General features: G+C 45.7%; 3 protein-coding genes across 10 annotated transcripts in view; 2 read left to right on the top strand and 1 right to left on the bottom strand.

The window, feature by feature from the left end:
* The window catches only part of IRF6 (interferon regulatory factor 6), a 38,046-nt gene that overhangs the window by 4,000 nt on the left and 10,168 nt on the right, over positions 1 to 23,878 (top strand). For 5 of the 7 annotated variants that reach the window (XM_082468873.1, XM_082468870.1, XM_082468871.1 and 2 more), the window contains 8 exons: positions 123 to 206; positions 752 to 928; positions 4,548 to 4,752; positions 5,782 to 5,910; positions 7,935 to 8,108; positions 9,165 to 9,557; positions 10,272 to 10,390; positions 11,046 to 11,780. In XM_082468873.1, coding sequence (XP_082324999.1) covers positions 755 to 928; positions 4,548 to 4,752; positions 5,782 to 5,910; positions 7,935 to 8,108; positions 9,165 to 9,557; positions 10,272 to 10,390; positions 11,046 to 11,270 — 1,419 coding nt within the window. In that variant the 5' untranslated portion in view covers positions 123 to 206; positions 752 to 754 and the 3' untranslated portion in view covers positions 11,271 to 11,780. Of the gene's footprint in view, positions 1 to 122; positions 207 to 751; positions 929 to 4,547; positions 4,753 to 5,781; positions 5,911 to 7,934; positions 8,109 to 9,164; positions 9,558 to 10,271; positions 10,391 to 11,045; positions 11,781 to 23,878 lie in introns of those variants that run through there. The other 2 variants (XM_082468876.1, XM_082468875.1) reach the window with 2 other exon arrangements.
* On the top strand, positions 15,785 to 17,867 carry LOC309664030 (UPF0739 protein C1orf74 homolog). Of its 2 annotated transcripts, none has more exons than XM_082468974.1 (2): positions 15,785 to 16,080; positions 16,776 to 17,867. In XM_082468974.1, the coding sequence occupies exon 2, from the start codon at positions 16,871 to 16,873 to the stop codon at positions 17,660 to 17,662; it is 792 nt and encodes a 263-aa protein (XP_082325100.1). In that variant the 5' UTR covers positions 15,785 to 16,080; positions 16,776 to 16,870; the 3' UTR covers positions 17,663 to 17,867. The 2 variants fall into 2 exon arrangements, with proteins under 2 accessions (XP_082325100.1, XP_082325099.1); XM_082468973.1 differs by having other exon boundaries at positions 15,787 to 16,076.
* The window catches only part of TRAF3IP3 (TRAF3 interacting protein 3), a 31,525-nt gene continuing 25,504 nt past the window's right edge, over positions 17,858 to 23,878 (bottom strand). The window contains exons 11-16 of the mRNA XM_082468818.1: positions 22,980 to 23,115; positions 22,385 to 22,447; positions 20,817 to 20,876; positions 19,589 to 19,725; positions 18,730 to 18,843; positions 17,858 to 18,133 (exon numbers count right to left, since the gene is read on the bottom strand). Coding sequence (XP_082324944.1) covers positions 18,041 to 18,133; positions 18,730 to 18,843; positions 19,589 to 19,725; positions 20,817 to 20,876; positions 22,385 to 22,447; positions 22,980 to 23,115 — 603 coding nt within the window. The 3' untranslated portion in view covers positions 17,858 to 18,040. The remainder of the gene's footprint in view (positions 18,134 to 18,729; positions 18,844 to 19,588; positions 19,726 to 20,816; positions 20,877 to 22,384; positions 22,448 to 22,979; positions 23,116 to 23,878) is intronic.

Genomic DNA, 23,878 nt, shown 5'->3' with positions numbered 1-23,878 from the left:
GACAGGGCAGGGTTCTTACACTTTGTCTCCAGTGCTCCCAAGCCTTCTCCTAGACACTGGATTGTCGGTGGGGATAACCAGCTCAGACCCCCCCACCCCTGCATTTTTTGTTTTTGGTGCAGAACCTTTGGGTGGCCCAGAGAAAGGAAAACTGACTTGAGGCCCAGCTCTCAGATCCCTGTGGATACAACTGCCTGCTCATCTATGTAAGTGAGGACTTTGGAACCAGGGACCATCCCTCGCCTACTTCTCTCTCATCCCAATGCTGTCATTTCTTACTAAAATATTCCCATTCACCTTAGTTGTCTAAAAAGAGAGTATGCTTCAAGTTCTTGCCTATATACCTGCTGTTTCCATAACTTTTTTCTTCCTTCTCCCGAGATGAGATTGAAAAGAACAGTTTCTCTCCTCTTCCCTTGGTACTTGTGGAAGGACTGTTTTCCAGCAGGGATGACATCATCTTTTTATTTTTCTGCCTCAGGATTTAAATAGAAGAAATGTGATCTACTTACCTGATAAGTCTGATTTGGCTAGAGTATGAAAAATAAATGGCTTTGGAATAAGAATCAAAAGAACCTTTTACCCTCTTTTCTTTTCTTCCCCACCTGGCACAGTTTATTCCCATATTTAGTTTCTTTGCTGTAATCTAATGAAACTGTAGCTCTATCATATGGGAACAGTGGCTGGGAACTTTTCCCAGGGGCTGGCCTAATTCTCCTCTCCCCATTTCTTCCCCCTCCCCCCAACCCAGATCATGGCTCTCCACCCCCGCAGAGTTCGGCTGAAGCCCTGGTTGGTGGCCCAAGTGGATAGTGGCCTGTATCCTGGGCTCATCTGGCTACATAGGGACTCCAAACGCTTCCAGATTCCCTGGAAACATGCCACCCGGCATAGCCCCCAACAGGAGGAGGAAAATACCATTTTCAAGGTAAAGGTCTTCTTTCACCATCTGACTTGAAGTGTTTTCCAGTTCTCTCAGACCTTTCTGGTTTCTTGTTCTTCTGTTTCCAATTTTGGCTTGAAGAAGGTACTAGATCCAAAATGCTGATGCAACAAAGAGAATGTTTATGATGGGGGGCGGGGGCAAACTTAGCAGGCATAGTAATTTCTCTTGTTGGGGCATGTCTGTTATGGTTGAGGCCATTTATTCTTTCCCATTGGTCAAAGCTACTCAACTCACGTCCCAAGGGATCCCAGGTGTGATCGGCTAAACTCCTGTAAGTGCGTGTATGCTGTGGTTGTTCTAGAGCTCCCGAGGGTCAGCCAGCAATCAACCCTTCATTCGCTCAGGGCTCTTGCTCTGGCCCGGGAATGGCCGTCCAGATCAGGGCAGAACTACTGAGCGTTAGCAGGCTCCTAACAGCCTGTAGCATGGGTGTCGAGGGCCCTTTGCAAGTTTTTCTTTTGATGTTAAAACATTTTGCCCCATCCATAACCTCCGCTTAAAAATGAAAGGCGATTTAATTACAGGTTTTTATTCTACAAATATGTTTTCTTAACTGAGGAGTAGCTCTGATGTGAGAGTTATTTTGCTTCACTGAAAATAAGATTGACTCACATGGCATTTCATAAAATGTAAGGGAAACCAAAGTCTAAGACAGAAGTAGGTGGGAAGCTCGTTGTGGGAAGGGGTATTATGTGGTTTGTAACTCCGGAGCCCATGCCTCTGCTCCAGACCAACTTCTCTGTGCTGGTCAGTCTTCCATCTCATGAGTAGCTTTAGTTCCTGCACTCCCAAGACACGGAGAAACAAGTTTCCCCATTTCTTCCCTGACTGTAAGCTGGAAGTCAGAAGTGAAATCCAGTCCCTACCCTGAGCCTCTCAAGATTGATGCTCCAGGTTCTTGCTGAGACTGGGCCAGGAAAGGTGGACTCATACCTCAAAGGAGAGCCAACTAGAGTTGTTTCCCACCCAACTCAGTTATATTGGGTGTAGAGGTGAGAGGTGGAGAAAAAATTGGCCTGTGAATACTTAGAAAGTAAATGAATGCTTTTAATGTAAAAATTAAATAATGATATGAAAGTGGTAAGGAAAACATCTATAAATCAGCACCAGTTATTGGAGCTGGCACCAGAGGGGGATGGGCCTGCCCTGGCCCAGCTGGCCTCTGGCTGTGGCCTTGGTCTGAAACTGGACTTGCTGTTGAAGTGCCTGGTGGTGGCTGGCCATGGGGGAGGAGACTGGTTCCTGAAAGCTCCACTCGTGAGAATGTTCTGTATGCTTAGGGCTTGAGGAAAAATTGGCTGTGGGAAGCTGCTTTGTCTTACTGATATCTGTGTATCTGTTTGCAGAATGCTAAGGGAGGGCCTGGGTGTCAGGAGAAGAGTGAGGGTGCTTTCACAGATCCCACGCTCTGACAGGCCTTTGGCAGGATATGGGGTGTGGGCGGTGATGACTAGCATTAAATGGGTGCCTGTTCCATACCCTAGGTCCGTTATCTCATTTGCTTCTCGACAGCACTGTAAGGGGGGTGGCACCCTCATGTTATAGATGCAAAAGCTGAGTCTCAGAGGGGCTATGTAACTTGCCCAAGTCACATAGCCAATAAGTGGTGGGGTTAGGGTTTGAACCCAGGCTTATCAGCTCCCCCATTATCAGACGGCCCCTTCTGACCAGGTGCTGGAAGACCTGGCTTCAGATCCTACTACCATCACTTGCATGTGCGGTCTTGGACAAGTCACATAATCTCTTTGGGCTTTAGCTTCCCCTTCAGTAAAATGGGGATAAAACCAGTCTTGCCTGCCTCACAGGATTGTTGTGAGAATTGAGTGAAATCAGTGTATGGGAAGGGACTCGTAAATTGCCATAAAAATGCAGAGACTGTGTCCTTTTTAGGAAGAGAAATAGGGACCTGCCCAGTGACCAGAATCTCAGAAGCAAGACTCAGAATGGGTTTGAATAAGGGATGTTTATAAAGCACAACGATTGTCGTGTGGTGGGTACCACCCTCTGCTGCATCAGCTCTGCATCATCTGAGTGGGCCCTGGGGAATGGCTGTGTTGTGAGCAGGATGTCTGGGGCTGTGGTTCTGAGTTAGTCTGGCTGCTCTCTGTGGAGGGGCAGGGATTCAGGGAGCCACAGAAATTTTGCAGACCTGTGCCAAAGTCAGCACAGCCCAAGCCAGCTGGATGGGGCCAGAGGGGGAGTGGGCACGGAGGATCAAACAAAGAGAGGGGAAAACGTGAGGAGGCAGCAGCCAGGTACTGCCAGGCGCAACTGGAGATGTGCCTCTCCGACACTAGGGACTCACTAGGGTGAGGTTGAAGTCCCCTACAGGGGGTTGGATGGAATGGCGCCTGCTGAGTGCCCAAGGGCAGCAGCTTTGTCAAGCTGCTTCATTCCATACTGCACATCAAGTGGAGGAGCCCCCAGGTCTGAGAAGATGGTAAGAAGAAATGAGTGAATTGGAGGAGAAGGATTTAGATTGGCTATTGGGAGAAGCTTCCTCATGATTGTGAGGCTCTGCAGGGATTGACTGAGGGAGACCAGAGAGCTCAAAGGATGGGGCCGGAAAAATTCCATTTCGGCTTGAGGAAGCGGTCTACGTTCAGGAGCGGAGGCGGGGAGTTGGGACTGGATAAGCGATATGCCCTCTTCACTTGAACAAGCTGCCGTGTGCTTCCTGATCTTGAGTCCTCTGCAAAAGACATCCCCCTTCTCTGCACCAGCACATACGTCACACCCCTGAAGAAAGTGTAGACATCTGAGATACGTTAACAGTGGGGGAGGGCTGATAATCCCGTGAACAGACACATAAATGCCTGTTAGACCTGGAAATTGAAAACCAGAGAGGCGGGGCCACACTGGTTTTGGCCCAGGCCACCAGCCATTGGCCCAGGCCACCAGCCACTGGTGTTCCCAGCAAAATGTTCCCAGTGTGGGAGTTTGAGGAAGTAGGGAAAGGCAGGCGGTTTGAGTTTATTAGGACTTGAGGCCCTCAGCCTCCCACTGAGGCAAGCTGAACCCCCAGAGCGTGCTTCCTGCCCTCCTATGGGCTGCTACTCCTAAAGGTACTTGGTTTCAACAGTTATTTGTGCATCAGATTGAAGACTGAAGGGAGAGGGAACAAACAGCAAGCCTAAATTCTTCATATCATACGCCATCTCCCTTTCTCTTCTTATTATATAAGCAATTCATGTCAAAAACAAATAAGTAAAACAAAACAAAACAAAACAAAATTACCTGAAATCCTGCTATCCAAAAGTTACCATTAGTATTTTGGTGTATATTTGTTCCAGATTTTTCTTTATTTTCAACCCTTCATTATGGCCATTGTAGTCTTGACAGGTGATGCTGGCACAAGCACTTGAGATGAGACTCCTCTTTTTAAAAGATTGTATTTGCATTTGGCTTCATTTCCCTCAGGCCCTGCCTTGCCTGGTCCCCAGGGTGGTGTTTCCTGCTGCAGTCTCTGTAAATTGGAGTTGGGGTGATGGGGCGGTCAGGCAGGGCTGTGTGTATCTGTGTCTGTATGAGGGAGGGCGGGCACACTTTCCAGTGTTTCTGGGCAACAAGCAGGCACTCACTGCAGTTTCCTATCCCTCAGGCCTGGGCTGTGGAGACAGGGAAGTACCAGGAAGGGGTGGACGACCCCGACCCAGCTAAATGGAAGGCCCAGCTCCGCTGTGCGCTCAACAAGAGCAGGGAATTCAACCTGATGTACGACGGCACCAAGGAGGTGCCCATGAACCCCGTGAAGATATATCAAGTGTGTGACATCCCCCAGCCCCAGGGCTCGATCATTAACCCAGGTGAGGCCCCAGCTGCTGGGGAGAAGGTGGACAGTATGCCAGGTTCCGGGCTGGACCCTTAAAGTGATAGACGACTTGAAAGTCGTCTCGCTTACAAAGTTGAAGACTGGTAAAGCAAGAAATCCTGTCCTTAGAAAGAACCCAGAGAACAAAAGATATAAACTCAGCAAAGTCTTCCTGCTCACCCAGTGGAACAGTAAAGCATTAGAAAGAAGAGCGGGTATTGAGTTCTGTAAAAAGTAACTTGTCTTGGGACTCAACACTGAGAAGAGAGGCCAGATAGTTTAGAAGAAGGAGGGATTAAAACTTAGAAGGTCTGAGTTATAAACCTCATTCTTTCCATTTCACTACTTGTGGGACATTGAATCAAGTCACTCGACCTTTTGAGCCTCAGCTTCTTCCACTATAAAATCTGGGTTCTCATCTTTCCTGCATATTTCAAAGGCTGTTCTAAGAATCAATTGACATGACATTATGAAGGCTATTAAGTTCTCTTTATAAATAATGGGTAAGTGATTATTTAATTTGTATGGTATTTTTCCTAGGAGAATACCACCTGATCCCTATATTTACTCAATGTTTAGCAAGTTCTGACTAAGAGCCAGATAATTTAGACTTGACCTCCAGTGAATCTAGTGAGGCTCTGCCATGAGGGAAGGGTCTGTCTTCACATTAAGCTTACAAAGGAGAGAAGCTGTGGTCCTTGGGTCCTTAGAAGGGATGCTAATGTGTAGAAAGGGGTTTAGAGTAGGAATTAAAAGATTTCTAGGAGAAGGGAGTAGGGCCTGCAGCTCCTGGATAGGGGAGGGGATGAGAGCTTGCACTGGGGCTCCATAGGAGGAGCTGGGAGTGGGGTGAAACACCCTTAGTTCCCACTCTTTGGCATTGAGGGTGCACACTGAACCCAGGGAGCCTCTTTGCTGGCAGTGCCTAGCTTGAACAGTGGGTCAGCTGCAGGGGTGACAGTGCAATGTGAGTGGCTCACTTGTGACCTTTGTGTGTGTGTGTGTGTGTCTGTTTCTCGGGTAGGATCCACTGGATCTGCTCCTTGGGATGAGAAAGATAATGATGCGGATGAAGAAGATGAGGAAGATGAGCTGGACCAGTCACAGCACCATGTTCCCATCCAGGACACCTTCCCCTTCCTGAACATCAATGGTGAGTGGGGGTGCGGGGTGGGACAGAGGCATGGAGAGGATGTAAGGGGCTTTGATTTTGCAACCGTTGACACCATATCCACCATGGCACTGGGAGCAGCGACCAGGCCCTGTGGCCAGGCCGCCAGTCTGTTAGCAAGTAGGAGTCATAGGCAAAGGAACTCCGTAGGCATAGTTATCCCAGTGGGGTGGCTTCTAGGCAGAGAGAGCATCTTCTGAATCTTATGTGATAATTCAGAGAAATTAAAAAATTAAATTCATTCTCAATCCCGCATACAAATACACAAGCTGTTATAAATTTTGCTGATTTCCTTCAGGCCAAGTGCAGAGATCATTTTCGTGAATTGTAGGCAAACTCTTCTGCTATTTCCCTCGGTATAAATTTTCTGTCACTGCCTTAACAGCCTCTGCTAAGGCTGTATCATGGGAAACTTGTGGCGCTACAGCTCTTAATACTAGGCTCTGTTAAAATTTATCTACTAGAGACTTTTATCTTTTTTTTAAATTGACTTTTTGAATTCAGCTTCCCAGGAAAGATGAGTTTAGAGGTTGGAGGGTCACTGTGAGACAGAGCAGGTACTGCATCTCCCATTGCACATTCTGGGGATGCCCAGACACAAGGTGAATTGCTCTTCCGCAGCATCCTCACTTGAACTTTTCACTGACGTGCTCCTAGTCATATGACTTGCATTCAGTTGAGTAGCTTTTCACTACTTTTCTAAGTTCCATCTGACTGCTAGGGTCAAATGAGATACTTTTGCCACCTAGAAAATTTAGTATATCAAGATGATTCCTGTAGGGTTTTGGAGTACCCTACTCTAGGTAATGCCCCTTCTTTTGAGAATCAGGAAATGACTCTTATCTGTCTACTTGCCCTCCTTCACTTACCCTGTCATTTATAACTTTGCAACCAAGTGATGAGTAAAGACAACGATCATAGAGCTCTCTCAGGTTAATATTGCCACAGCTACATTCCCACTTGGTGCAATTTTAAGATTTGGACATTTGGAAATGTGAGATCCTTTCCCAAATCTTTGGCTGACTCATTCTGTTATTCTCACCCCTTAAAAGGATGCACCCCATTTCCAGGATCCTGATTTCCCATTTTTTTTTCATGTTTTTTTAAAGCTAATGTTGTGTGGCCTTATGTTATGGGCCACCTTGGATCCTTTATGGAAACATGTGAACATATATTAAAAATAAAAAAGTAAAATGGGTACATAGGTATAACCAGACTCGTACACAAAGGGTCAAAGAAACCTTAACCTCTGTGATTTCAGAGCTGTTGGGCAGAGGAAGAAGAATTGTTGAAGAATAGATGCTTAAAAGGTGAGGCTAGGAGGAAAAATCTGTAAACTTTGGAGTGAGCCAACTTTGACAATAGCAGGGATATAGGATGTGTTTTTCATTCTCTCTTTAAAAAGCTTTAACTGGATACTTTTGAATAAATAATACTCTTACATGGTTTAACATTCATAATGGTACAAAAAGGAAATCAGCTGAAAGATTTTCCTTCTATCCTGTCTGAACAGTTCCTTCCCTGGAGGAGACAGACCTTTCCAGGTTCTTGGGTATCCTTCCAGATGTTTCATGCATGTAAAAAAGTATCTGTTTGTTTTTAAAGGAATTTCTATACATTAACACTTACTCGAAGCTAATCAACCAATTTAGTTGAGTTCATTTTATGGAAGACAACCAGTTTCTATTTAATTGCTGGGTTCAAATTTTGTAACAGGGAATCTCTCATTCATGCCTGTTCTAATTTAACCCCAGAGAGTACCCACTTGTCTGTTAATCATCAGCAAATGCATGTTTTCAGAATTATGAGTTTATGAGAGAACTAATAAGATTAGGAAGCAGGAGCAGGGGAACCTTATTTCTTTTGGTGTTTGTTGGGGGAATTACTGATGGGCTGCCACACTGAGTTGTGGTCCAGTGTTGGACCTTTTAGGGTTTAGAGCTTCGGACCCAGGTGATATGCACGTGTGGTGCTCCTGCCTGCTCACCCACATCCTTCTGTTCTAGGTTCTCCCATAGCACCAGCCAGTGTGGGCAACTGCAGCGTGGGTAACTGCAGTGTGGGCAACTGCAGCCCCGAAGCAGTGTGGCCCAAAACGGAACCTCTGGAGATGGAAGTACCCCAGGCACCTATACAGCCTTTCTATAGCTCTCCAGAGCTGTGGATCAGCTCTCTCCCAAGTAAGTGAGCCTTGATTTCCTAGCTGGATCTTCAGCTCCTATTACAGTCCATTTCCTGCCCCACCTTCTGCCTCCATTTCTTTGCCATGTATAGAATAGTCCCCCAGGCAGCCTCTGTGTCTGGTTCCTGGCTGGCTGATGAGTCACCAGGAACTAAAGAAACATTAGCCCATACCTACTTGCCCATGGGGATGCTCTGATTGGTGCTGTGCAGCTCAAGGTTACTCACCTGTTAGGTGGGTGGAAGGCCTGGGTTTATCAGTTTGCCTAGGGGATTTGAGGACAAGGTCAGTTGTGGGATGGGGAGGTTAATGACTGTGGATTTGGTCAAGGAGGCTCTTGGGTTTTGAGGGACTTTAGGACCCAGAGAAAATCTCTTTCTGAATTGGGTACAGATTGATCTCAGTGAAGAATCATTGTCATTGCACCTCCCTTTCACACTACACATGGTAGGGGAGGTGCCGGGGGAGTACTAGCATTTTGTCCAAGAGGCTGATAGCTTTGATAAAACCTATAGGGTTCAATGGACACTTGCTGAGTGAAAATTTACTTTGTTGTGAACTGTGTCCTTCTATGATATATTATTAGAACATATCAACAGTGTGTGTGCATCTGTGTAATTTTCAGAAATATGCCTTGGTATTGCTTATTGTTCCTCTGGTTTCTTTAAACAGTGAGTCAAAAATGATACACAAACTAGATGCTGCCTTAGTTTTCAGCTCCTTCCAATGCCTATTGATGTAAAGACTCAGTCAGTACAAAATGGGGAGACCAGGACCCAGAACTTTGGTTGGAGAAATTCTAGCTGTTAGGGTGTGGTGACGGAACAGAGATAGTATAGATGGAATTTGAACTATTTGCTTCAAGGCAGCCTTTTGAGTGAATATTCCAGGGATATGTTGATGTCTCCCTTTGTTGCAGGAAGGATAACTATGGCAGTGGCCTTCCTGAATGCTGGTTGAAAGGTGGCTTGATCTTGATGGACTTGCATGAGTCTTAGGGATGGACGGGCAGAGCAGCAGAGCAGGACTCTCACTGTCCCCCCTCACCTTGCAGTGACTGACCTGGACATCAAATTTCAGTACCGTGGGAAGGAGTATGCGCAGACCATGACGGTGAGCAACCCCCAGGGCTGCCGGCTCTTCTATGGAGACCTGGGTCCCATGCCTGACCAGGAGGAGCTCTTTGGTCCCGTCAGCCTGGAGCAGGTCAAGTTCCCAGGTCCAGAGCACATCACCAATGAGAAGCAGAAGCTGTTCACCAGCAAGCTGCTAGACGTCATGGACAGAGGACTGATCCTGGAGGTCAGCGGTCATGCCATCTATGCCATCAGGCTGTGCCAGTGCAAGGTGTACTGGTCTGGGCCATGTGCCCCATCGCTTGTTGCCCCCAACCTGATCGAGAGACAAAAGAAGGTCAAACTGTTTTGTCTGGAAACGTTCCTTAGTGGTGAGTCTTTTTTCAGACGATTGATGGTGGGAACTGCTCCCTGCAAGTATGTCTTCCTCCTTCCTGCCCCCCTTTCCTGGCTCTGCAAAGATCTTAACCAAACAATTTCTTCTGGAGGAAGCCAAGGTAGAAGGGGACCTTGATTCTGAAAAATAAAAGTGACCTGGGCAACAAAGAAGGGTGTTCCACTCCAAAGCTGTGTATTTGAAGCCAGTTTTAGGTGGTTGTGGCTCCTTTATTGGCAGAAGGAGGAGACAGCCTTGTTATTGCTCCCCAAATTCTACCAGCTTATCCTTAACTTTGGAAGGTGACCCTGTTCATCATAATCAGCAAAACATATACTCTTCTCATTTGGGACATATTTGAGTGGCAAATTTAAGCAGACATATTTAGGGAGAGCACTGAGATGTGAATTTCCCAATGTGATTTGAACCCTAAGTCTGGTGTAAGTGATGTCCAATAGAACCCTCTGGAATGATGAAAATGTTCTCTATTTGTATTGTTCAGTATGGTAGCCACTAGCCACCTGTGGCTATTGAGTGTGTAGATGTAACTAATGTGACTAAGGAACTATTTAATTTTAATGAATTTAAATTCAATACCCACATGTTGTGGCCAGTGGCTACTATTCTGGACAGTATAAAAGAAAGTATTTACTGAGTAGGTGTGGAATGACCCAGTACACCAAACTCCATGCTCTTCCATGTTCTGCAGATCTCATTGCCCACCAGAAAGGACAGATAGAGAAACAGCCACCATTTGAGATCTACTTATGCTTTGGGGAAGAATGGCCAGATGGGAAACCTCAGGAAAGGAAACTCATCTTGGTTCAGGTGAGGAGATAATAATGTGTCAACAACTCTTTGCCTTTTTATCAATCCTTTAGCCCCTAGGTCTGGGCTTGAGCCCTGAGTGAGGATCCATCAGCCTCTGTGGGTTTTAATCCCATCAGATGTAGCAACTTGAGCTTTGTACATTGTACAGTAGGACCAGGCTGGAGAATACAGTGTCCTCAAAGCAAGTGACTGATTCAGGGGACACCTTGTTCTCTTACAGACATTAGAGTCTTGCTGAAACCTAACAGGATATGACTCTTTCTAGCTCTTTTAGAAAAACCTTTTGAGGTACTTTTAAGAACGTGTTCTTATTCTGGAAAGTGGCAGCAAGACCACTTGGGTTTGGCTGTGGATTTGTGCATCAAGACAGGCAATAGATGAAATTTGGGTAAAAGTCTTGCTAAATAAGCAGTTATTTATTTAGGCATGTGATGTGATGCTACTTCTAGGTTCTTTACCTTCATTTGAACCAAATTCTAATGTGAACCTTGGCAGGATGGTCCAGAGAGATGAAGGCATAGTCTGTATCTAGACATTAAAGTGGTGGGCTTCCCCACAGCCTCACTGGTCCTTCCTTCAATCTTGGGCCCCTCCTGCTGTTTAAAAATACCCTTTCCTCAGTGGATAGCTGTGTGCTCTGTGTCCTGAACAGGTCATTCCGGTGGTGGCTCGGATGATCTATGAGATGTTTTCTGGTGATTTCACACGATCCTTTGACAGTGGCAGTGTCCGCCTGCAGATCTCAACTCCAGACATCAAGGATAACATTGTTGCTCAGCTGAAGCAGCTGTACCGCATCCTTCAAACCCAGGAAAGCTGGCAGCCCATGCAGCCCACCCCCAGCATGCAACTGTCCCCTGCCCTGCCAGCCCAGTAATCATGAATGCCATCTTCCTTCTCTTTTTTACAGTATTGTACATATGGATATTTTTTATTAGTCAGATTTAACCAGCTTTTAAACCTGTCTTCTTTCTAACAATATTAGTACTCTCTGACTCTCCAAATATGCCTAGCTTTTAAAGTTGATTTAATTTATGGAAAAATCACCCTTCATACTTTCCCTTTCTTTTTTAAACCTCCCCATGGTAGTGTAATGTAGTAGAAGGAGATTTGGCCTGGGAGTTTGGACACCAGGGTTCTAGCTGCAGCTTTGCTTCCAGTGGTGTGACCTTGAACCAAGTCATTTAGCCTCTGGGCTTCAGATTCATTACTGTAAAATGAAGGAGTTGGAATGATGCCTGAAATAATGCCAGCTTTAAAACTCTGACTCAGTGACTTCATTCTACTTGTACAAGGCCAAACTGCCTGGAACAGAACATTTCTGCCTTGTTCTTGCACCACATTTTTTTTTTTTTTTTGCTTTCATTAAAGTTCCCTCAAGCACTGATTTGTCCAGGATTGATCTCCGTTTGACCTGTTCTGCTAGTATAGTAAGCTGGCTCCCTGATGGGGGAAGAGGGAGGGAGGGGCGCCGGCTGGTTGCTTGGGAACCAAGCTAGATATCTAAATAGAAATAGGTGCCAAAGTCTGAAAGTCACCCAGCCTGCGGAGTAAAAACTCACAAATTGAGCTTCTGAAGGGCAGCTGTTGATGTAGAAGGCTTAGGGATTCTGTAGAAGAATTGGTCGTCAGGTTTTCAACTCATCACCACTGAAATACGGACATACTTCAGAGATATTGCAGGGCTAGTCCCAAACCACTGCAATAAAGTGAATATTGCAATAAAGCAAGTCACACAAATTTTTTGGTGTCCCAGTGCATATAAAAGTTATGTTTACATTATACTGTAGTCTGTTAAGTGTGCAATAGCATTATGTCTAAAAATACAAATGCGCATACCTTAATTAAAAATACTTGGGGACTTCCCTGGTGGTGCAGTGGTTAAGAATCTGCCTGCCAACGCAGGGGACATGGGTTCGAGCCCTGGTCTGGGAAGATCCCACATGCCGCGGAGCAACTAAGCCTGTGTGCCACAACTACTGAGCCTGCGCTCTACAGCCCGCGAGCCACAACTACTGAGCCCGCGTGCTGCAACTACTCAAGCCTGCGCGCCTAGAGCCCGTGCTCCACAACAAGAGAAGCCACATCAATGAGAAGCCCGTGCACTGCAATGAAGAGTAGCCCCCCCTCGCTGCAACTAGAGAAAGCCCGTGCACAGCAACAAAGACCAAACGTAGCCAAAAATAAACAATAAATAAATTAATTAAAAAAAATAAAGATACTTGATTGCTAAAAAATGGTAATGATCATCTGAGCCTTCAGCAGGTCATAATCTTTTTGCAATAGTTACATCAAAGATCACTGATCACGGATCACCATAACAAACATAACAATAAAAAAGTTTAAGTATTGTGAGAACTACCAAAACATCACACACAGACATGAAGTGAAAAAAATGCTGTTGGAAAAATGGCGCCAATAGGCTTGCTTGACGCAGGGTTGCCACAAATCCTCAATTTGTAAAAAACAGTATCTGCAAAGTGCAATAAAGCAAAACACAATAAAATGAGGTATGTCTGTACCACTGTGTGTGTGTGGTAGATGACAGTATATAACTCAGTGATAGCCTTTGGAGAGGATAGAACTCTCTTGTTCTTTTTTCCCTTCTTTGAGGAAGACCTGAGAGTGAGCTGGGCATCCAGGACCAACTCCTGTGACCACAGAGGAGACAGGGACAGTTCCTCCTTGTATGGAGATGTTTACAGTCTTCCTGTCATTTGGATTTTTTGTGGATGGGAAAAATGGGGTGTTGAATGTGTTAAGGTCAAGGTGAAGAAGGGCTGGGCAGTGCTTTTCTGGAAATGGCTCACCTAGCACAAACCTGCTTGTCTCCCTTCCTGGTGGAGGTAGCTGGGTGTGAACAGTTAAGGTGAAGAGTGTAGATTAAGGTGTAGAACATTGCAGCTATGGCTACAATTAAGGTGTAGAACATTGCAGCTATGGCTGCCACAAACTGGTCTGATCTATTAACTTTTGCTCTGTCCCTGACCCTTTGACTCTGTTTTGTTTTTGTTTGTTTTGTTTTTTAGGATGAAATTATACATAATTTAAACTCCAGGACCTAAATGGAAAACAAGATGCTTATCTCTGGTTGCAGGTTCCAACCCTCCTGAATACTGATACCTATGTGTGCCATGCCGTATTAAGAAAGTCCATGTCTGGTCTGCTACCCTTAAAGCAAGCCACCTCCTACTTGCTACTGTAGTTGAGCTAGCTGTAAAGTTGGGCTAGCTTTATTTCAAAAACCCCTCAATCACAAGTGGCAATGGGACTTATTTATTTAGAAAGCTTAAGCTGTGGTTTTAGGGTCTCTAAGGAACCTAGTAGTATCTGCTATTACTAAAGCATGACCAAGAGAAATCTGGGTGTTCTCTCTAAGGGACCTAGTAGAATCTGCTGTTAATAAAGCATGACCAAGAGAAATCTGGGTGCTCAGGTGCTCAGCTGTGAGCAGAAGTTGGGCTTCTAGAGACCAGGAAACATGCAAGGTATAGGAACTTTATATTTTGGGGGCATTTTGTTGAGTGGGTGAAGTGAGGGATTTGGTCTTGATGTCTGGCTGCCTCTGTCTGTATCTGCATAGCTCAAAGTTAGAAAGAATCCACAGAAAATACATTGGGAGGGCAACTGCTGGGTCTGGGCTGGTCCCTTCCCCTTATTCTGTGAGACGCTAACAGCCAGGCTGTACACCTGGATGGGGGCCCAGAAAATGTGAGCTGGCAAAGGGTGTAGAGAACGGTGTTCTTAAGTGCCAAGAAGGATTGAACTTTTAGTATGTGATTGTAATGAAAAGCTGATGAATATGTTAGAGGAATGGATGAGTGGTTTTATGTGGTCTTAACCCAGTAGTGTAGTTTCTTCCTTGTTCTTTATCTTTTTCAGAGTGCATGCAGGGCTCTCCGCTGATCTCCCTCAGTGCTCCTACTCTGGTCTGGATGCCAGGTGTCCTTTCTTGGAGACTCGGCCTGCTATCTCCTTTGGTGGCTACACCACTCATTCCCTTGGTGTTTTCTACTTCCTTGCCTTCACCTTGCTTAAGACTGGGAAGAGAGTTAGGTGGTGTCACCAGCTTTTCGTTTTCTTCACTGTCCACCCCACTAAACTAGATTAGCTGTAGGTGTCAATTGGGAGGGCAAATGTTGGATCTGGACTGGTCCCTTGCCCACATAATTAGGTCCCTGGCTATATGTTCCCATAGCACCCTATTGTTCCTCTTTCAGAATAATCAATTCCCTTGTAATTGCTCAGTTTGTGTCCTGCATGACTACAGACTTGCTGGAGGTAGGGACTGTTTGTCTTGGACTTTGCTGCCAGCCCTTAGCACAATGTCTGGTACATAGTATGTTCTCAAATATTTATTGTTGGAATAAATGCATTAACTCAATACGTCCTTCATTTCAGAAACTGATTGCTAACTACCATGGGACAATAAAGTAAATATGGGGATGGAAAAAATTCTAAAATTAGTTTCTGCTCTGCTTCTGACTCCCTCTGAGCTAAGAACGTTAGCGTGGGAGCCCCTACAAGCTGGACCTCCTTCCAGGCTGGCCCCACCTTTACAGTGGTCTCTTTTCACAGTCTGAAGATGCCACCAAGGTACAGCCAGGAGTGAAACTTCCAGTGTAGATGACTGCAGTTCCCTTAGCCTCTGCCCTGCCCATGTATCAATAAATTTGGGCTATTTCTTCAGATACGAATTTTCTCAAGAAATCTTTCCCTTCGTGGTATGAGTCATATCACTGGTAGTTAACCTTTCAGTGAAATAACTTTTTCTTCCTAATGACCTGATTGAAAAGCTTCTGCACTTCTGCCTCTCATTTCTCATGTGAAGTCAGCAAACTGAATTCTTCAACTTGAGCTCCAAGAAGGTGGGGTTTTTGTCTGTTTTCTACGCTGTAATACTTCCAGCGCCCAGACGCATACCTAGCACACATTTGTTCAGAGTAAATACTCATGCACTTCACACCCTGCTTAGAGATGACAAACTTTGGCCAGGACGCCTGTCCACCCACTTCTCGGAATTCAGCCTCTCAGGATTTAGGTAGGTCAAAGTAAAAAACAAAAAACTTTCCAGCACCCACAGGTGAGGATATTATGCAAAACACGTCGCTTGTCTTGAGATAAGTTTCATTTGGAGGGGAAAGTACATTTCTCCAGAGACAAATCAAAGCGTGTTTTTGCGTCGAGTGCCCTGCTTCTGCCTTCCGGGTCAAACGGGACACCGGACTTAACAACACAGAAGGAGGGCAAGCAGCGGAATCGAGGGAGGGCGGCGGCGGGCTACTAGCTTCACCCGCCTCTTTTCTTCCACTCCCGCCTCTTTCCATTCCTACGCAGACGGGTGGGGCCCACATCTGCGTAGGAGTGGAAAGGGGCCGGAAGGGGCCGGGCCGCAGGCGCCCAGACTTCCGGCACGCAGCCGGGCTGCCCTGCCGGTAGTTCTAACGCGAGGCGCGCGAGCGGACTGGGTGACGTCAAGGAAGGCGGTGGGACGGGGGACGTGTTGGGCATGCGCAATAGATCGACTTCGCCGACCCTGGCCCCGCCGGCAGTAAAGGACCTGCCCACGCGGGTGGGCTTTCCAGTTTTGTGGCGGAGGGCGGGCGCCTAGCGGCTTTCTTGGCAGCGGGCAGGAAACTGGCAGCAGTTCCTGAGCCTGAACGTGCAGCGGAAGTAGAAGAACGTATGTATGTGTGAGAGAGACCTCTACCTCATTTAACAAATTACGATACTATGCTCAGGAAACGGTGTAGGGGTTGAGGTGAGCCCGTAGTCCGAGGGTCCGTGGATGTCCACTAGTAGGGGAAGGCGGGACCAGCAGAAGTTAAAATACAGCCCTCTTGCAATTCTACCCGATTTCATTTATTTACTTTTCTGTCTCGGTGAGATGGTTGGTAGTCCACATTCTAGTGTATATTAGTTTAATCAGATTGCTATTCTTACAACTATTGGTGGGAAGAGAAGGGGGAGTTGGCAGTGAAAAGAGTGCATTTGGAACCTAGAACTCTATCTCAGAGGGCAGTTTTAGGTGAAATGCTCAGAATTTTGCCAAAAACTCCTCTGCTTCCTTTCTGCCCCAAACTCCTTCAGGTTTGAATCAGAGAAAATAAATTACAACAGGTAAAATTCAGCCAGAGAGAATATAAATCTAGCCGTAGGCTAGAAAGACACATGAATTTGGGACTGATGGAGGCCAAGTCAACCAAAAAATCAGATAGCATTGGTGACTCCATCTTGTCTGGGCTGGGTTAGCATTCCAAAGCAGAGGGAGGGGAAAATGGCCCCTGGAAGATGCTGTAAGACTTAAGGGAAAGTTGTTGGCAGGTTTCCTGGTATGTCACTAGCTGGTGTTAATAATCCCCTGCTACTGCTTTGTTTTTAGGCCCTTCTTCAAGCGTCTGGAGCTCAGAGATGCAGCCCAGGGGAGGGAAATGTGACTAGTTGAGGAGGCCATGCTTACTGTTGCTGCCAGATCCCATGTCAGCACCAAGTCCTCAGCTGCTGGTGGCAGCTGCTCAGCAGACCCTGGGCATGGGAAAGAGACGAGGCCCACCCCGAGCTGTGTGCCTTCATCTAGCCGGAGAGGTGCTGGCTGTGGCCAGGGGACTGAAGCCAGCTCTGCTCTATGATTGCAACTGTGCAGGGGCAGCAGAGCTCCAGAGCTATCTGGAGGAGCTGCAGGGCCTGGGCTTCCCGACCCAGGGACTTCACATCCTTGAGATTGGAGAAAACAGCCTGATTGTCCTTCCTGAGCATGTGTGTCGGCACTTGGAGCAGGTGCTGCTTGGTACCATAGTCTTTGTGGATGTTTCAAGCTCTCAACTTCACCCTTCCGTCTGCTCCCTGGACCAGCTTCAGGACTTGAAGGCCCTTGTGGCTGAGATCATCACACATTTGCAGGGGCCACAGAGGGACCGATCCCTGGCAGTCTCTTGCAGCAGGCTCCGTTCCTCAGACTGGAATCTCTGTACTGTGTTTGGGATCCTCCTGGGCTATCCTGTCCCCTATACTTTTCACATGAACCAGGGGGATGACAATTGCTTAGCCCAGACTCCACTACGGGTGTTCACTGCCCGGATCTCATGGCTACGTGGTCAACCACCACTCTTGCTCTATTCCTTTAGTGTCCCAGAGAGCTTGTTCCCATCCTTGAGGGGCATTCTAAACACTTGGGAGAAGGACCTTAGAACTCGATGTAGGACTCAAAATGACTTCGCTGGCCTCAGCATCTCCTCTGAGATAGTCACACTGCCGGCTGTGGCCCTCTGACTTTAACTCTTTTCCTGTGTAGAAGGAGCTCGGTAAATGATCAGCTCTCGGTCAGAGATGGCAAATAGGAATCATCTCAAGTGCCAATTCCAAGCATCTCGAGGACACTAGGGAAGAATGCTGTAATAAATTTGCCATTTTTATGCTGAACTGGACTAGGGAGAGTAGACCAGGATGCTTCAGGAATAAACAGAGTTCTCTGGAATAGAGGCCATCAGGTGAAGTTTATTTGTTTATTTTTACAGCAGGTTAAAAAAATAATGAGAGTCAGAAATCTCAGTTGAGTTGGAAAAACCCACACATTAAAGTACCCAGACCTGAGTTTTTTACTGAATTTCTTGCTTCTGATTTTCACCCAAGGCAGCTGTCACCAGTTATTCAGAGCTTCAGGCTGTCCTTATTGGCCAGGAACACTGCCACTGCTATAGCAATCAGTGCCATCAGCATCAGGAGCCATCGGCCACATTGCCTCTGTGAGGAGGGAGGGGGAGAGAAGAGAAAGAAGCCATGGGTTGGTCAGAGAAGATGCAGGCAAAAATAATCTTCCTTCTTCCCATTCTAGCCCAGTGGAAAACGTTGGGTTGGTGGAGGAGAAAAAGCTTTTTATATCTCTGTCTCTCTCACTTTGCCACCTCCCTCGGGGTAAAACCACTCTCCAGTGGTCACTGGCCCAGCGAACCACAGCCAGCAGGGGCCAGGTACTTAAATACTGATATGAATACTCAAAAGTGGAAAATAACTCAGCAAAATTGTATTCTGTTTATATTCCTTTTCTCATCACTCTGTCCTTGCCACTATGCTCATAACAGACTAAAAGAACACCATTTAATACTTTAGCTAGTAGTAAGTTTTTCCCTTCAGGCTCAGGCGTTCCATGAAAATTAGGCTTGGAGGCATGAGCCAGTGTTTCTTTCCATGGTTGCTATACTCTCAGTACAGTATAAACCAAGCTGGGGCAGGCTGGTCAGATGTTGGCATGGGCTGAACAATTTTATGGGCAAGATTTGGCTAAAGGAAGAATCGTCCCACCATCACCTAGGGCTGTATGGGAGGATAGACCCTCTTACTCTGGGAGGCAGCTGCTGGCTCTGGTTCATCTCTTCTCGATAATGCTGCAGCTTACGCAGGCAGGAGAGATACTCATCGCTGAGGTTGTCTAATTCTGAATGCAGTTCTCTGCACTGTGCGGGGAGAGGGGAGAACACCACCAAGGTCATCAAGACAGTTCTGTCAGGGACAGAGCCCAGGTAGGGGAGAGGGCCCTGTGTAAGTTACCCTGTCATTCATTTGGAATTTTTACCTCCATCCTCCCTTCCCAGCTTTTCTCAGAGCTTTCAGTTTGCCTTCTGACTGTCTCACCTAGTTTATTTGTAATGTGTTCATTTAAGTGATTGATTATAATGCATATTATTATATATTATACATGTGTGACAGTTGTATGTGCCAGTGCTTTGTAAATGGAGACACACAAAAATGAAGTTCCTACAGCACACGCAACCTGGATGTGATCTTAGTGCAAGTCTCTTTGCTGGGAACTAGTTGCATGTGAACACTTCTGGAGCTACGTATTTCTGTGAGTATGCAGATAGGAAGAGTTTTGTTATTTAAAAGACACTGTATGAAGTTTTAAGATACTCAATGTAGGACAAAATTTGAGGAGTTAATGTGTTTGTTAAATGTGTTTGAGTTTAGGTTGACTTTTTGAAAAGTAACTCTTTAGTAAAACCTTGAATAAGAGTTGGTATAAATAAGAGAAAAGATTGACAAGTTAACCCAAAAGCAAAGACGTTTTATTCAGGCCTAAATGAATACCTGCAGGCATCCAATCACAACTTAAGCTCTGAAATGCCTGTTGTCTGGCTGCCTCCCAGCAGTTTCCCTATCACTGTAGGATGAGCCCCTTACTATCTGAGGTCACCATCTCACCTCCTTTTCCTTGGCCAGGAGCTGCAAAGTTTTCTTTTGGAGCTGGTCTCTGAAATCCCAGTCTTTCTCCTTCCCTGGACCCTCAGGCTCCACTTCGTTATGGGAGGGCTTTGGACTCCACCCAGGCAAAGCCTGATCTAAAAAATCAGCCAGATTCGCAGTGATAGTGAGGCCCATACCTCTGAGGAATGGCCCCTACACACTGAGAGAACCCCTAGGCGGGAGGGAATAAGGAAGGGCCTGTCCCTGGCCAGACTGTGTGGATTGCAATTCTCTGACTTTTAAAGAACATCCATTGGGACCCTGCCCAGACTGGACAGAGAGCGGGAATTTGAGCCCCTTGAGGGCAGGGTTGGCATTTTACTTTTCTCTGTATCTCTAGTCCTGTCTAAAGCCAGATACTTTTAGAAAATACTTATTAATTTAGTGTCTTTGGTTGCCTGTCACATCTTTTAGTCTGGGAGGTTTGCTGGATGCTTCAGTATAACTTCATTTTCCTTCTGTCCTTGTTTCAAAATGATGAGATGAGAATGGCAGTCACATAACTCATCTTCATGTAGTTAAAGATGGTTTTTCAGCCACCTGGCAGTCTGCATCTTGGTGAAGAGAGCCCTGGACTGGGAGTCAGAAATTCTGGATTGTTGTCAAAGCTGTGTCCTTAATTTGTGTGACCACAGATCTTCATTTACCTTCATTTTCTTATCCATCCTATGTGGGCATAATAACTCCTTCTTTATATTTTACCCAGTGACTGTGATGACAAAACAGGGCCATGTGCAGTGGATAAATGAGGAGTTTTTGCCCCTCCAGATGTATGATGAATTCTTCTCAGGACGCTAAGGCAGCAGACTTGAGGGCTGGGAGTGAGGTGACTGTGGCATGTGACGTGGTTTCTACTTGGGGAGCTGGATGTGGTTTGGAAAGTTAAGGGTAAAAATTAACGTAAAATCCTGAGTTCAAAATCAATTTATTGAAATATTCAATACAGACATATGTTTTCAGAGGGAGTAGAAATCCTTTTCACAGTTTATATACCTCTCAGGATAGGAGGCTAACTGAAGTATTATCAGAGCCAGTGATGAGTCCTTAAAATGCTCCTCTAGCTCCCTGACCTAATAGACTCCCAGAACTGGGTGGGACTCCAAGAGGTCATGTAGTCCATCCCTCTGTCTCTAGGCGGACAAGGAAAGAGCAATATCTTAGAATTTGTGGAAATAAATTTGCTGACCTTTCTTTGTTAAGAGTTTCTCCTGTTCTTGAAGCTGTAAGGATTGATTCTGAAGCAGACCTGTTGGAAAACACAAGGAACTTTTCTGTGCTAGCATATTTACTGCGAAGAGTATCTTTTCAGAACTTTGCTTAGAACCTTAATGATTGTGTTCCCATCTGTAGTTGGTTGAACTGTGTCTCCCCCCCACCCCCGCCCCCCACAAATTCATATGTCAAAGCCCTAACTCCCAGTACTTAAGAATGTGACCCTATTTGGAGACAGGTTCTTTGCAGAGGTAATCAAGTTAAAATAGGACATCAGAATGGGCCCTAACCTAATATGACTGACATCCTTATAAGAAGGGGAAATTTGGACACAGACATGGATGGATGGAAGACGTGTGAAGAGATGGACAAGACAGCCATCTCTAAAACAAGGAGAGTGATGTAGAACAGATCCTTCCCCCAGAGCCCTCGGAAGGAACCAACACTGCCTGACACCTTGATTTTGGACTTCCAGCCTCTAGCACTATGAGAATGTAAACGTCTGTTCTTTAAGTCACCCAGTTTGTGGTGCTGTGTTATGAACACACCATCCTTATGTCTTTTCCTACCATGTACATTTAAGTCTCTGCTTAAATGTTACCCTAGAAGAAAGACTTTCCCAGATGACCCTGTGTAAAATAGCAACTATTTTCTCTTTAACCTGCTTTATTTTCTTCTCTGTAGCCATTGTTAATACCTGACACATATTTGTTCATAGAAACTCCGTAGTCCACTGTAGTGTTTCCTTAGAATGTAAGCTTTGTTAGGGAAGAAACCGTGCCAGGTCTGTTCATTACTGTATCATCAGTGTGTATCTAGGGTGCCTGGCACTTGGTAGGGGCTCAATAAATATTTATTGAATAAATAAAGGCATGATTTTGAAGTGACTTGCCCATTCAGCTCCCGCTGTGTAGGAGCCCGGCTTCTGCTGGTGTTCTTTTTCCCTTACCCCTGTGGCTGCCTTGCTGTTTTCATATTCATTGCTGTTTGCATGAAACTTCTCTGTCAGGGTGTCAGAGGTTAAGGTGTTGGGCAACCGGCAGAGCTATTAATTGAATCAGGTTCTCCAGATTTTCAGAAATTGCCGGCTTTTCTTCTGAGATGTCCCTTTTCCTCTTTGGCCTCAACATGTAATTTTGAAGTGGACTGAGGCATGTGTAGTGTGAGCTTATTTTCTGAACCATTCCTAGTGACAGAGGTCTATGTGACATATGTACATAATAAATTAGAATATATAAAATAAGAACTACTTTAGAAAACTCAACACGTTTTGAAATCTGCCGTTCTGGGGGAAATGCAGGTGGTTGTCAGAGAACATGGTGGAGAAAAGTAGAAACAAAAAAACCCAGAGGCTAATGTGGAACTTGTGAAGAGCTGTAAATGACCTCACTGCACAAGAAGAGTGTCTGAAAATGCAGAGGTAGAGGAGATGCCAAGGACCGGGCTCCCCATCCCTCCTTTGGGTGCCTTTCGTGGGGCAGGAGCCCCAAGAACACCAAAAAGCCACCTGTGCTACTTTCAGAATCTGGAAAGGGGACTTACTCTGCAACTGCTGTACTTTGGTCACAAGGGCGAGTTTCTCCTCCTCTGACCTCTTTAGTTGATCTGAAAATGAAATAATGCAAACCAAAATAGAAGAACCTAAGACTTAATGAGCTCACCCCTGAGGCTGGAAATTAGTAACAGATGCTGTCTTGCCCATGGCCTCTGACAAGTGTCAAGTGCAAGTTGCTCTTTCTTCTGCTTGTCCCAGTTTGGAAGAGGTGAACCAGAAGCCGACTACCTGGGATTTCATCTGCGTCAACAGTGGGCTGAATTAAGGGTTATTTGTGCACATAATTTGGTCCTCTCTCAGCTGACAGAGGCTGTGACTGGGAAACCTTCACCATGCCTTTTGTTTCAACTGACCTTTCCCTTTAAATTAGGAATGCGGCCTTGACACGTGACTGCTGTGTTCTGGCTTAGAGGGATGGGCTAGATCCTTTCAGTCTTGGATGATTAAAACAGCCTTGACTTTTTCTCAAAGTCAAATGAAATCGCCAAGTCAACCAAACAAACAAGTGAAAGACTGAAGCCTTTCCACCCAGCTTCCTTTCTCTGGGCTGCTTCAGCCAGAGGCCTCCAAGGAGAAGGGTACCTTGTAGGTGCTGGGTATCCGAGCTGCACAGGTCCCTGTCCCCCTGCAGGCGTTCAATCTTGGCCTGTAGCTCCTGGTGCTCGTCCTCCAGAAGTCGTAGGGCCTGGTTCATCTGTAAGTCTCTACTGTCTGCTCCCTGGAAGGAGGAGGAGGGGTGGACACAAGCAGGTCAGTGCTAGGGTGGAGGTGGGTGGCAGATTCCCAAGGAAGAGGAAAACTGTAGAAAATTGTGGAATTTTAGAGCTAGAAGGAGTCTTAGGGAAATGGAAAAATAGGAAAAGTTTTAGAATTCTTCGCCTTGCTCTATTCCTCATGCTTAAAACAAACAGTGCATTCGATTTTTGATGTTCACAAGGGATACATTTGGGTGACTGCCCAAATTAAGGAATACTGAATCATCACTTTTCTAGATGTCTTCACTTTGTCTTTACTTCTCATTCTCACGCTATCCGGGGTGGGGCGTGGTGCAGGTAGGATCATTTTTCACAACGAATTAAGGTTAAAAAGAAAAGGGCCTTCAGGAGAGTTGCCTTGTAGGTGATTCGAGGAAGAGGACAGTGGGTGGGGTGTGGCTGCGGTGCAGCGCCCAGCGAGGTTCCCTCCTGTGATAAGACGACTCACTTGCTGTTTCTAAACAAATGGGCTTTTTTTTTAAAACAAAGAATTTTAATGTCCTTTGAGAAATTCTTTGCCTTTTAAAATAAAAAATTAAAGAACAATATAAGAATAATTTGTACATAAGACTATAAAAAGTGAGAAGCAAAAAAAAGCGAGAAGCAAATAAATTCTAAGGTTTTTTTTTTTAATAGATTTGAAAGGAAATCTATAGATAAATCTTAAATGTTTTTAACCCCCATTCCTCTGTCTGATCTGTTCTTCCTTTTTCTACATTTGGAACA

Source organism: Balaenoptera physalus, assembly GCF_965194825.1.
Source record: "Balaenoptera physalus genome assembly, chromosome: 1".
NCBI lineage: Eukaryota > Metazoa > Chordata > Mammalia > Artiodactyla > Balaenopteridae > Balaenoptera > Balaenoptera physalus.
This window is presented reverse-complemented; position numbering and strand designations above follow the sequence as displayed.